The sequence below is a fragment of the Phoenix dactylifera genome, unplaced genomic scaffold (assembly GCF_009389715.1).
Source record: "Phoenix dactylifera cultivar Barhee BC4 unplaced genomic scaffold, palm_55x_up_171113_PBpolish2nd_filt_p 001156F, whole genome shotgun sequence".
NCBI lineage: Eukaryota > Viridiplantae > Streptophyta > Magnoliopsida > Arecales > Arecaceae > Phoenix > Phoenix dactylifera.
This window is the reverse complement of record NW_024068495.1, coordinates 84725-99366: the sequence shown is the minus strand read 5'-3', so window position 1 is coordinate 99366 and position 14642 is coordinate 84725. Positions and strand designations below refer to the sequence as shown.

The 14642-nt window shown below is 37.2% G+C and overlaps 1 protein-coding gene across 1 annotated transcript in view; it reads left to right on the top strand.

Moving 5' to 3' along the window:
- Positions 1–1306: 1306 nt before the first annotated feature.
- The window catches only part of LOC120108060, a 39964-nt gene continuing 26628 nt past the window's right edge, over positions 1307–14642 (top strand). The window contains exons 1-4 of the mRNA XM_039121611.1: positions 1307–1485; positions 3531–3833; positions 12785–12862; positions 12954–13525. Of these exons, the coding sequence (XP_038977539.1) occupies positions 3548–3833; positions 12785–12862; positions 12954–13525 (936 nt within the window). The 5' untranslated portion in view covers positions 1307–1485; positions 3531–3547. The remainder of the gene's footprint in view (positions 1486–3530; positions 3834–12784; positions 12863–12953; positions 13526–14642) is intronic.

Below are 14642 nucleotides of genomic sequence, written 5' to 3'. Positions count from 1 at the left end.
AACACCGTAAGAGGTACTACCAAGGCAGAATGGGAACCTCAGATATCCCAAGCTGTCAAAGGCCCTTTTACGAAGGAGACATGACTAATCTCCACCCCCTGTGCCCGAACGCTCTCCGCTACGAGCCTTGGCGACAAGCTATGCTCATCAAAAGTTCGAGCATTCCTTTCCAGCTAAATCTGGTATACTGTGAAAGTCGCTTTAACAGCCTTCTAGCGTGTTAGTGGGTTGTCCGACCACCGACAGATGGTCCGTAAGAACTGGTCCCTCTGACTCTAAACCTTTCTCAGGATCTCTACCAATTGTTAGGTCACCCTCGCCCATGTACACTGAAACATCACGTGGTCTACCGTCTCGTTGACCCTACACACCCCGCACTCAGCTAGGATCCTCAAGCCTTGTCTGCTGAGCACGCTCTAGTCGGAAGCCAATCCCAAACCATCTTTCATAAAAATAGTGCAACCCTCAAGTGAAGGCCCAAATGCCAGATTCAAGCACACTCCTATGTTTCTCCTACTCACCACACCTGAATGCACATGACATGAAAACTCACAGATACATACCCAATAGTTCATTGATATACACTTACTATTTTGGTGACCCTACCTTATTACAACCTCACAATGAAGCAAATATATATTAGATTGTTAATTTGTTAATACACGTACAGGTTATGCATTGATGAACTCTCGATACCACATCCATGCTATTTGACCTTCGGAAACCTTCTCAAGGTCTTTAATACCGAGCTCAAATCTATCGCTCACGGCATCAACTCGACACAATGAGGATGGTGATGTTGGGGGTAGAGACAGCCAGCAATGAGGTAAAGATCTCAAGTTTGTGTAGATTTGAGGCCTTCAGGTTTAATTGGAAGGAAGAAGGGTGATAGGAAAGAGGGAATGTTGATAAAGAGTTGAAATAATGAGTCGTGACAATTTGGTGGAGTTCTCCATACTGTGGAGCCTCGTTGGTGCGCCAAAGAAGAGCCCATAATCATAATAAGTAGGAAGGGAGAAGAGAAAATTTAAGATTCGTTTGGTTCGTAGAAAGTATTTTTTTTAAAAAAATATGATTTTTGAGAAATAAATTTTTATGAATATGATGACTGAAAAGTACTTTTAGCATGTTTAGTTGGTCATGAAAAAAATGTCAGATTTTTAAAATAATTATGTTTGGTTCGCCATCCATTTTTTTAAAAAATTATATATAATTGCTTAGGCTTGGCTCTTTCGGGAGTATTAAGAGAGGATAAGAGGATAAGCGGCACGCTAAGTGCCACAGTCGGGGTCGTACTACCGTAGGAGGCCACGAGAGCGCACGTGCGAGGGGCGCGCGCGCGGTGGAGGTGGTTGGTTGGCTTCACCTCGCTTGGCGACCTTCACTTCTCTCCATTTCTTCTTTCTTCTCCTCGCCTCCTTTGTGACTCTGCTCAGAAGACCTCTCCAACCGCCGGCGGAGCTCCGTCCCCGTTCTCTCTGTCCGGTGAGATCCCATTCCTCCGATCGCTTTCTCTTCTTCTTATCTGCCCCAAACCCTAGAAGGCTAGAATTCTTCAGCTCCTTTTCCGATCGCTGCAGCGAAGACCAGAATTTCAAAGTTTTTTCTTGAAGCATTGGTATATAAAACCCTATATCTTCCATGGAAACCCTAATGTCGTGGATCTCCGTTGCTTCTTTCTGGATAAAGAGTGGATCGATCTGGATTCTGTTCAATTTATTGCGCTGTTTTTTCTTTTTTGATTTGTCGTGATATTGAGGGAAATTTTGAGTTTTCGTACCATTTTCTTCACCTTTTAATGAACTCCTTATCTTCTTCTATTTCGTTCGTGCAGTTTCGAGTTTTGATGCGGTTCTTACTGTGCCATTTGACAAATGGTTGTTTGTGATTAATTTGCCATCTGTATTCTTTTGGGTCGAGTGTGGAGAGGCCTGTGGGCTGTGTTTGGGTTTAGGTTCATAGTTTCGTGATATAATGCCTGGATCTCTGATTAGTGGTGTTCTGTTGATGGTTTGGAAGAGTTAAATTGGGGTTTAGTTGTGATGGAGGTGTTGCCTTTGACAAGATGTAAAGCACTTGAGATGGAGCTATGTAGCTACTACTGTTCCTCATTACTTATAAAAACTGTTATCTCGACATTCAATGGATTTGGATTTAGAATATTGAATGTGAACGGTGCTCTGACGTTTCTATGGTAATGTTAGTATGTCCTTCTAGTTTAAGATTGTTTCTATCATACTTTGCCAAGTCCTATCACCTACTGACTCAGAAATGCACAGTACTCATTGCGCATTGAAGTTTTAAAAAGTAAGAATGCTCCTTTTATCCTTTATTAACCAAACAATTTATGGTCATGTATTTGATGACTTACAGATCCCAATTTCCTACCTAGCAGCAGTAGTGTATGTATCATCTCATTCTTTAATGAAATTCAGTGCTAATGGTACTGGCACCAGTAGTCTTTATTTGCTTTATTTCATTATTGTATTTAATATTTTTTTTAGCATAGTTAAGTGTATGTATTATTCATGTAAGTGTGTTGTAGGGAGCATATATTGCTTCATGCTGTGTCTGTGTACTGTACGGATTGACCCCCCCCCCCCCCCCCCCCCCCCCAACCCTTTTGTTTTGACTAACTGAGATTTGCTTTAAGAACCCATTTTTGCACACCATTTGTTTTCATGACCACATCCATTTTCATCACAAGCTTCTCCAGATTTTGTTTATAACTTCCTTTCATTTTTTCAATCTTTTCTTCCTCTTCTCAGCCCTAGGTGTTGTCCGAGCTCTTGTACTTTTAGTTGCACATACCCATACCCCTTCATCCAGTTCTTCATTATCTTTTCCTCACCTATATCAACTTCTATGCTCCTATTATAGAAGCACCTTGTTGTTCCAAATTTTACCATCATCAAATTAGCATTCCACAAATACTCTTGTGTGCTTGCACTTTCTTTGTTGCTGAGTGTTTTGAAATAAACAATCTTCAGGGCTCTTTTATCATCTTCCAAAATTTTCCTTTTGTGAACCAAACATATATCTGCCACAAAACACTCTAGAATCATCTAGTCATCCATCTGACTCTAGTCTGTCATAGATGTCTCGACCCATCTTACCATGGTTCTATAATAATATCTCCATGATAAAAAATGCTTGTGTTCTGGTGTCCTTTGGCTATCATGTTTATTGGGGGCAAAATGTCAATTTCTATTTTCACTAGTATTGTGTCTCATAAGTCACAACGCTGTGGCGTCATTTCGGCATGTATTTTGATGGGGATCTTATATCAATTTTTATCTCCCTAATATTTTGTTCCCTATATTCATTCATATCTACTTTCTGTTTCTATGTTTTGATTTATCTTAATTTTGTTCATGGGTTCGTGCTAGGCCCTGATAAAATCTTGTAAGGCCTGTTCTGTCCCATGCAACAAAGTTTAAGATATTCCTAATTCAATCTTCTGAATTTTAAGGAAAAGATTTATATTCTATTCCTGGATGGGATCTGAAATTTCCTTAATGACTTTGCAGGTATTTTGAGTGGAATTATGAATTTTCTATTGCGAACTGCCCATCCTGTAGCTTCAGATCTACATAGTGCTCCTGAAGCCAAACATCAGAAAGATGTGCGACCGACACAGAAGCAAGCTACTACTTTGGAGGGTCTTATTGCTGAAGATCTATTTCCGAACTCGCTCACAGAAGAAGATGATGACAAAGACGGTGATGGAGTTGGTGATGCAGGTGGGGAAACCCAAGGTTCAGAAAACCAAGTTGCTTGTGGAAACCTTACTGATGTTACAGAAGATGAAGGATGGATCACAATTCCATACAGTATGTCCTCTCAAACATTTTAATTCATTTTTTTGACAAGCTTATTATTGATAGATAGATAAACCTAATCTATGACTAACAATACAACTTGGATTACAAAGAGTCTGCCATTGCTAAAGATTATGAAGGCAGGTTCCATGGTTAAATTGATCATCGACATAACGTTACTTGTGAATCTTGTGAATCTTTGTAAATGCTTCTTCACTGCAGTAGGAATTTGCTACCTCAGTGCTGAATAACACTTCTCCATGGATCTGAGAACTGAGATTTCCTAAGTATAAAATTTCCAGATTCTATAAACATGGCTTTGGTAGGTTCTTGAACTATATAGATTTCAATAGTAAATATATCTGATCTTCCACATACTTCTCATTTATCAGTTTGCTTTCAGTATTTGATTCATATCCTTGATTTCTACTATAATTGGTAGAAAACATCGTGAGTGGTGAGTGTTTCCATCAGATAATTTTCAATGTATAAACAGGTTGGTTTAGAATATTCTTCTTATGTCCGTTGAGTGTGTTTTAAACTGTGTGTATGCATGTCACTAGAAAAACTCTAGACATATACAAATGCACACACTTGTAACTGTTTGTTTTTAGGATAACCACAAGTTATACTATTCTCATATGGGTATCTATGTATAGTGTTTTAAAATGATTCTCTGCCAAAAAGCATGGTCATTCATCTAGGAAAACCTAGCATCAGGGTATGATCTTTTCTTTTTTACTTGTACTTGTACTAAATAAAGTTTCAAATATGATATTACCAATTTTTAATTCAGATCTGTGGAAGTCTCCTCTTTCATTTCCCAATTATATCGGCCCTCCATTTTGCTCGAATTGTTAAAAAGAAGAGGGGACAAAGGTAATTAACAAGATTTGGGATGCACATTGGTGCCATGAAATTTCTCATTTCTTAGTTATTAGTAGGAGAAACAATATAAAAACGTTTGTGTGTGTGTGTGTATATATATATATATATATCATACATAGGGACACATCTATGTACATATATAGTTTCAAAAAGATACTATGTGTTGAAGACAAAATAAGTACTGAAAGCGAATATGGTGCTGCTAAGTTCTATTTTTTTTGAAAAATAAAGCATGCATTATCATCTTTTTGGTCCTTTGTTCTTAATGTATTTATTTGTTCATCATATCCTGGTTCATTTTACTAAAATATACTAGCATTTGCGGGAATTTTCTAACATGACACCAAAACATTTCCTATATAACTTACTAAAATATAACTTTTTACTTAGTTGTTGGTGTATGTTACCATTATCAAAAGGAACAGTATAATTGGTCAAAATTTCTTGTCTAAAAGCTTCAAATTTAAGTTTCTTTGAAGTATAGGAAACTATAAGTCTAATAATCTTTGTCATGTATAATAAATTTCAACTTAGATGTATTTTTCCCCTGAAAGGAGTTTCCTGGATGAGAAGGAATCATTGCGAGAGGGAGGTTGGGGGAAGAAGGCTACGATTGGCTTATGAGTTGTGCCTTAGAAACGAACGATATTTTGTATTATCAAACCTTGTCTTCTTTGCGCTTTCTCTATACTCTATCCAAGTCTAACAGGGATTTTCGGAGGGTTATTTTCTGGTTTCATGAGCTTAGCCTTATTAATGATGAGGTATCTCTTTAAACTTACCAACTGCCCGACTAGGTTCTATTGCAGCTCTGTCTCTTGTCCAAACTTTTCTTGGCTAGGATTTTGGAAGGTGACTATTTGTTGATAGCTTATGGCTGGTCATAAAAAGTCTATTAATTCCTTCCTAGGACCCTTGTCGACATATAGTTGTACATGGATTGGATGATAATAATGATGAAAAATGATGAATGATCAGTATTCTTCCTTTCCCTTTGAGAGCTGAAGGGGACTTTTGATGGAAGCTTTACTGAGGGATGATGAGCTTAGAAGTTCTGCCTACTCACATTCTAAGTGGTGTAGAAATTGTGTAAACACTTGCTAATTCTTTTGCTGGGCCTTGAAGCACTCATCTGTTATTTCATACAAGTGGTTCCTTCCAATTACTTGAATGGTAAATATTAAATTTTTCTTAATAATAATATCAATTTATATGTAATAACATATTATATTTTGATAAAAAGAAAATATGCAAAAAAGTTATTGCACAAGAAAATTCGTGAATAAAGTAATGAATTTTGCAGTGGAATTATTGAATGAGAGTTGAGATTTAAGATTCAAGTATTTTCCAACTTTAAAGCAGCAAGCATCCACAACAAAAATAACAAAAAATTAACAGCGATCATCCACTGATAACAAATACTGAAAAAAACAATTTTCTGTTTCCAACCACCAAAGAAAACCAGGGATGATGATACAAGATCATGAGACCCTTCCGAACTTCTTCTGACTTCCTAGCCCCTCACCTGTTAGTTTGGAATGCATTTTTTTATTCTTTTCTTGGGGACTATTTCAAGTTCTGGGTCTTGGGATAAAAATTCTAAGCAACCCAACCAGTAGATGAGATTTGACATGGATTGGAGTCTTGGAGATTTATTTTTCTGTATATTGGTGACTTAGAACAGAAACAGTCCTACTTTAAAAATTTCAAAGATTGTTAATGGGCTGTTTAGGGAAGATAGTGATGAAGCTATTATGTTAACTTTTGCATGATAGTGTGCTGTTAGTTTCCTTAAACTATTGGACTCCAAGTAAATAGGGAAATCACGAAGGATGGGGGGCGGGGGGGCGGGGCAGATGAAGTTGGGTCAGGAGAGCCCATATCCTAAGAAAGAAACCTAATATAGAGTTTTTTGCATGGTTTTGGGTACCTTATGAGTGATCCTAGTTCCATAGTGTCCTAAAACACTGAATAAAAATTTTGCAATGGAGTTATAACCTTTTACTATGGAGGTGTTTTGATCATAATAAGTTTAAGGCTCCCTCTCAAGGAATCCAAATTACCAGTGACTATCATATTGGAATCATATGTACTAATATAAATAAATAAATATAGAGACTCCAATGAAATACATTTTCAGGGCAATTGAAACACAAACTTTTTATTAATTGGCAATTGTAATTGTACAAGGAGCTTCTTCAAACTGCTCGTTGCTTTAATGTGTATCACTTAAGCATTTGTAGTCTGCACTAGTCTAAAGCACTTCAGCGACTGCTTTTACTGTTAAGATTAATAAATTAGAAGAAGCCTTATATCAAAGTAGTAAAGTATCTGATTAAATGTGTTGTTAGTGATGATGCAAAAATGTCAACATAGTATTGTCTGGTCCATGGTAGTTTATGTTTCAACCAATATCCATATGTTTCGGCTGAAATTGATTAGTTTATTCTGAGCCTGAGCTAAAACTTAGCCTCGGATTGCCCAGATGTTGGTTCAGTTTCTGTCAGTTTGGTGGTTTCTGCCATTTTCTGCAAGTGCTAACTGAAACTGATCATAGATACTATATATGTTGATTAATTGGCTTTTTTGGGGCATTTTTGGATTATCTATGCAGTTATTTAAGTATTTTTGTGTAATTAGTATCAACTCTCCATCTTTTTTTCTTTGTTAACTTAAGAAAAAGGGTTCTAGCTCAATAATATTCCTTTTACGTAAATGAGTCATTCAAGTAAATTTTCAGACTTAACAATTATTAAGAATGTATCGTTAAGTATATCTACGTCAATATGTATGTATATAAAGTCATTTAGTCGACGATGCAAGAATAAACTATGAGAAAACAATGTTTTCTAAATACAATTGATATTTGCAATTTTATAATGGAATGGGAATTATTTGCTTTGATTCAATATTTGGAGAATTAATCACCTAGCAGCGCCAATGTGCTTACTCATTAGTGATAAATATGGCTTCTGAAAAGCATCTCTTGATAATTAAAATAGAAGCTTTGCACTTTTACAGGATATTGGAAGCAACTGGGACTCGAGCTTATAGAAACTCAATAGAAAGTTAATAAATAGAAGAAAAAAGTAACAATTGCTTTGCTATTTGTCATCTGGGGTAGTTCATAAGATTTGAGCTTTAATTTGCAATATCTGAGCTCAAAGCTTGTAAACATTTAAATGAACTCTAACTAATCCTGGTTTTGTTTGTGACTTTTCTAGATTAGAACTTTTATGTTGGTAATTGGTACTTGATATTATGGTAAATTGGTAATCATTAAAACAAGTTCATGTCTACAGGCAGTTTGTGTGTTAAGTTTTACTCTTGTAAATGTGTATGTAGCTACTAATTAGATAATTAGATTGCTATTAAACAATATAACTTTATATTACATTTGATTTGATGTATAACATGATTATTTGACAATTTCATTTATATTACATACATACATACATACATACATATATTGGAAACCTCAGACTTTCAATTTGGATGCACTAAAACCATATAGTCAATCATTCCAAATGATTCAAAAAGACTTAAAAAACATGATGTATGTTTTCTTGGCTTTCTTTCATCTTTGTTTTTTTAATGTTGTTCTTGATTTTTCTTATTTTCTTGACTGAAATTCTGAAGTCAGAGTGAGACTGCTGAAACCCAAACTTAATCGGAAACTAAAACTAAAATCAGATTAGGCTATCTGTTCTGATTTTGGATTGAATAAGCTGAAGCCTTAAGCTGAACCTGATATTGTTACAAGTATATAGTGGAAATTGCTTCGGATCTGGAATATGTTTATCTGTTCACAATATTAGTTTTGTACTTGAGCGGCAGGCAGTGTAGATATTGCATGTTTCAGTAAAAAACCAGGAACAAGCGGCCTCTTTTTTATTGGATAGGAGTCTACCAAGCTCCCCCTTCACCCCTCTAATGGGTCCATTGTACCTAGCACTCTTTTTTAGCACAAGAGAAGACATGATAAAAATTGCTTTGTTCGAGTATTCTTTACTGAAGGGCAACCTAGAAAATGTTCTAGCTAGCATGGGAAGCTATCAATTAGAGTTTATTTAATCAAAAGAAAAGCTAAGAATGTTGTTGGGTGCTTGGCCTAATGGTCTTCAACTCATTATTCTCCTCAATCTCGAGGAATATTGGTTTTGGATCTTGTTCGGTACTCTAGGGTTATAAGTTGCTACTACTAATTGATAGGCATGATACCATTCTTGGTAATGATTGCAACACAGTTTGTGTGACATTGAGAATTCACAACAATGTTCGCCAAATTGATACTGGAGGGGGTACTGGTCGGCGATCAATTTGGCATGGTATGGGTCTATACCATGCTGTTCTGGGTGTACCTTCACAGGAAGAGCCAAAGAGGGGGGGAGAGGGAGAAGGGGAGAGAGAGAAAAAGAGAGAGGTAGGGAGGGAGAGGGAGGGGAGGAAGGGAGGGAGAGGGCCGAGAGGCCTTCGTTGTCAAGGGGGAGAGAGAGAAAGGGAGGGAGATAGAGAGGGGAAGAAAGAGAGACTTACCAGGGCATGTTGATAGTGGCATCATCATTAAGTTGTCAGGGATGGAGGTTGAGGAGCAGCTCAATGATATTGAAGGAGGCGATTGGGCGAGGATGGAGGCTTTAATAAAACCAAACCAAACCATCCGAATCGTGTCGGTAGCCGACCAGTTGGTTCGATATGCTCTGAACTAGCCGGTTCGGCATGGTTCGTTGAACCTTGCTTCACAACATGATGCTTAAGTGTGGTGGAAACTAGTGCTTAGCAAAAAGGGTTAAGTCTCAAGGGTGTTTAGATGCCATAGATTTTGATAATATGGATCTATCAAAGATGCTTATCGTGGAATGGGTGTTTCTTGTAGGGTTGCTTGATGTGCCCATGGTAGTCAAGTTGAATTGTCAAATATGTAGATGGCCCAGGATTAGCTATGCTAAAGATATGTTGGGTAGTCCTATGTGCACAAAAAGCAGGAGTCTTTCTCTAATGTGTGTGTGTGTTGGGGGTAGGGGGAGGAGGTTTAAGCGATGCTAAAGATATGTAGATCAATTGTGGGAGTCTATTAGTAGACGTTCAAAAAGTTTCTCAAGGCAAAATTCTAGGGCGGTTATTTGACATTTCTCCTAATGACTGGATCCCAACCATCCATCAAATACTTTTTACTCTTGAATCACAACTATCAATGAGACGCATAATCTACTTCTTTGCATTGCATAGACTCTCACTTCATTAGATGATGGAGTGGTAGCTGTCCTTGATATATGTCATAAAGGATTCACCCACTTGTTGCATGATATTTCATAGATTGATGGGATCAAAATTGTTAATCAATTATTACTTGATTGTTTGAGGGGATTACAAATATTATCAATTACTATTTCCCTTTAACTGGTTATGTGTCTGATAGTGTAGCATCTATCGAGTAGTGTTTCGCTTGTTGATGGTAGCAAGGTTGTCCGTAAAATGCTCTTTCCTCTTTAAATCAACCACTTGTACTGCAACTGTCAAATAACATATCATCAAGGGGGTTATAGTCAATTAGTCATCCATCAAATATTCCTTCTCCATGAGTCAGTCATGTGTGTTATATGTGTCAAATACTTGTGAATATAGTTCATATTCTGAGTTTATAATACCAGCCTTGCGTACCCCAAAAGTCATCATTTTGCTAATTTTACTGAAAAGTTATGAAGGTACTTCAACTTTGCATTGCTTGGAAAATGTTAATGGAATCTGAGTGATCTGGAGGAGGGGAAGTCTCCAAGGTTGCGAAATTGAGGTTAATTTTTGGGGGAGGAGGCGGGGGGGGGGGGGGGGGGGGGGGGGGGTGCGCGAGTGGGAGCTTTTAATTCGCCAAGATTTTTCTCATATGGAAAACTATGATTTTACAAAGTTGGAATTGGCTTAAGTAGCAGGAGAATGGAGCCAGAATTTTAATGGATGTCCCTATTGCTTCATAGGTTGCTATGCTGAGGCTTATTTTTCTTGCATCTAAAAATGTATTTTGATTTCTTTTTTCTGTGCTGAGGAAGTTTTATAGTGCTTGTACCAAGGACCAACGCAAGACATGGGGAAATTCGGGAATTGACATGGATGCCAACTTCCTAGGATGGATTTCTTGAGGTAGGCCAAGTTGAAGTTGGTTCATTAAGTTCTTGTTTATCAAAGGAATAATTAAATTTGATATCCAAATGCAGATTTGTAGATCAGAAGTTTTTTGAAGCTCCCATTGTCCACTGATTTTATTTTCTAGTGAAAGGTCTTAGTTGGGGCAAATTTGCTTAGGGCTTGTTTGGTGTTGCTTCTATTTTTCAAAAATGAAGCCAGACCTAGGTTTTCTAGCTTCTCATAGAAGCACTTTTTGGACTTTTTCATCTTGTTGAAGCATTTTTAAGGTACCATTACCAAATACTTTTTTTAAGAAATGTTTTCTTTTTTTTTCTTTGCTTTATTTTATTATTTTTTTTAAAGATTAGGAGGAGCTAATCCCCACCTACCCACCCCACTCTAAAGGACTGACTGCAACTCGAATCAAGCACTCGCCCCCTTGCCCAAGTGGCAACCAGTGATACCATTTGAGCAAACATTTTTTTTTTCTTTTAAAAGTTACAAAGTGCTTTATTAAGCAGCATCAAACACACCCTTAAATTAGGAAATGGATGAAGTGTGCAAGCTTCGCCGTAAATAGATAAGAGTGTCATACGGTCTTGCTATTTTCTTTCTCAATGTTGGTTTGGGAGAACTTCTAGTTGCGTACAAACACTATGCCTTGCCTCAATAATATCTTTAGGCTTTAGCTTGTTTTAAAGCTGAGCTGGTTTAGGTTGGTAAATAGATCTTGAATTTAGTTGGAACTTCACCCCCAAAAATTGTTTGTGATATATCGTTGTTAAAAGTGAAAATCATGTGGATGAAAAGAAGAAAATTTCAGAACACACTTGAGCCCTTGCAGTTGGAAAACAGGCTATCTTATTATAGGTTAACTGCCAAAAATTAAAATTACAAACTATTAAAGGAATTGATGAACTTTTAACTGAGAAATGCCATTTGGTACAGACATTTTAATTTATAGGTATGACTTTTGTCAAGTTTGAGGACCATAACTCTTTTTTCTTTTCCCTCCTTTTTACCTATTATGTCCACTGGATTTATTATATTTTAACAATACTGATTTCGTTGCCTTGGGGACATGGGGGCAGCCCACACCCTCCATGAGTGATGTGTTCCCCCTAAATCAGCTAGGACTTGCGGGAGTATATCTGGTGGTAATAAACATATGTGCATTGAATTTTTCTTTCATTTTAATATCCTGACTGTTGAAGAAGTCCTGCTTTGTTAGTCTACTGCCAGGTATCATGCAAATTGAGATTGTTGTGAGATAGCTGATGAATCCTATACTCATAAAACAAAAATAACCAAGAATCTTCGTAGTAGTTTATACTGTTTGTTTTTGATTGCTTAATGTATCCTACTATACTATCTTCTCTTATCTTATTTGCATAGATTAATAAATCCTTTTGCTCCATATGTTAAACCTTATCTCATTTTTTAGCTTTCTGCTTCCTTTGTCTCAACTACCATTCTGGTAGGATCCAGTATTGTTGTCTAACTGTGCTGAGACGCGTGTTTTATCCTGTGGCATTCATTTACTTAAGCAACTAGTGAAAATTGCTGGTCAGGGCTTTTAACAAAAAAAAAAAAAACAATAGATGATTGTCTTTCAGACATCTGATGAGGCCCATGAATGAAACTTATAGCAAGCATTGATAGAGATTATGGATTGATTTTGAACTTTTCATGGACATCGTTTGCCAAAAATGGTACTAGATCCTTATTAATTTTGTTTCATATGTACCCACTTCCCCCTCGACTAAAGTTGATCATTTTGACTCAAACAATTTTATATCTTGCCTGTTAAAATTAGAACTTTTTTCAGGTTTGTACAGCTCAGGTTACAATAGATAATGCTGATTACCATGTCTATGGGATACTATCCATACTTCTATTAAAGTAAAAGATTTTTCTTATCATTTATTCCATAGTTATTGACTTTATACTTACAGAGGAACTTCCAGACAATTGGAGTGATGCACCTGATATACTACAGTTGCGTTTGTTAGACCGTTCTTTTATTTTTCCTGGTAAGTACATTTTTCAAACTATTCTTTCTCAGCTGATTCCATTACATCCAAAAGACTTTTTTGGTTGGGATCTGATCTGTTTCCATCCCAGGTGAACAGATTCATATACTGGTATGCTTATCAGCAGCAAAGCAGGACACAGAAATCATTACTCCATTTAGAGTTGCGGCAGTGATGTCTAAAAATGGTAAATCTAGTCAGAATGGAAACCAGCAGACCAAAATTGTAGGAATTAAATCCAGGGATGCCAATGGCACACATGAAGAAACTGTTCATCAAAATATAAAAGACAATGGAGAAACTATATCAACTGGAAACGAGATGACGCCTAGACGAGTTATCTCTGCAACCAAATCTCTCCTTAGGATGGAAGATCATAAGCAACAGACTGAAAATTTGTTGGAAAGATTTAGAAATTCAAATTTCTTTGTTCGAATTGCCCAGCTGGATGAACCACTTTGGTCTAAGAGAAATGTGGCAGAACAATCCTCAGTGAATTCTGAGATGGCAGGGGAAAGATTCCAATCAATTGGAGGATCATTGAACATGTCAACGAGCCTTCTTAATGCAGTTGTTGACAAGGGAAATTTTGGTGGTAATACATCTGGTGGACTGGCTCGAGACACTGTCAAATGCTACTCCCTGCGCAATGGTGACATAGTGGTATGTTTGAGAGAGTTTTCTATTTTTATGCATTTTATAATCAAGAGACTAGATAACATTCTTTTAATTTATAGTAACCACATATCATTTGCTCGTTACATTTTTCTTCTTCCAAATTCTTCCATTGGTTCTCTAAATGTTTGTATTTTAATACTTCTCATGAATAATGGCAGTATGAGGACATTGTGATGCAGGACGGAAGTACGGATTGAAATACAGAGAGAAAGAGGAGAGGAAGAGGGGAAGAAGAAGGGAAAGAGGAAAAGAGGAGGAGGAAGAAGAAGACCAATTTTTTCATTCATTAATTCATTAAACCCTAAACATCAGGATGGACCCATATATATAGGGTCACAAAATAACAAATAACCCCTACAAATAAAATAATTCCAAAAAGCTCCTAAAATGACAATATGCAAATAAACCTAAATGACAATATGCAAATAAACCCAATCAACATAAAATAAATCAATCTAAAATAAAATCAGGCTGGCTGAATCGGCTGGAACCCGCTGAGCTGGCTGGATCCTGTGGCGACCGGCTGACCTGGCACTGGTGTCCGCACCAACTCTCCTCGGGTGGAAAGAAGTCGACCTCGACGAAAGCGGCTCGGTAAAGCCCCGGTAGTACTCCAACAAGTCCGGGTCAATCGGCGGTATCTCCTCGCGCTGGATCCAAGTGTAGTCGGACCTTGGTCGTCCTCGCCAACGAACCAGGAAATGTTGGATGCCTCCATCACTGGTAAAAACTATTTGCTCGGCTAAAATAGAATCAATATACTCTTTTTGTGCTCGATGGGGGGTAAAAGGAAACGAAGATGGCATGGAATCAATAATAGGATAAACATCAGGCGCAGGAGAGTGTGCAGCAAAAGAGTCATCAGGGATTGCAACCAAATCTTTAATATTAATAGTAAGGCTATGACCAAAATCAAATGGAAAGTCAATGGCATAGGCGTCAGTGCCATCCTTGTGCAACACCCTGAATGGTCCAATACTAAGAGACTGCAATTCCTTAAGATGGATCATTACGTAACCCCAAGTTTGAAATTCTTTAGCACGGAAATCAGCTTGCATCTTATACTGAGCAGTACATGCATGAATGCCCTTATGGATTTCCT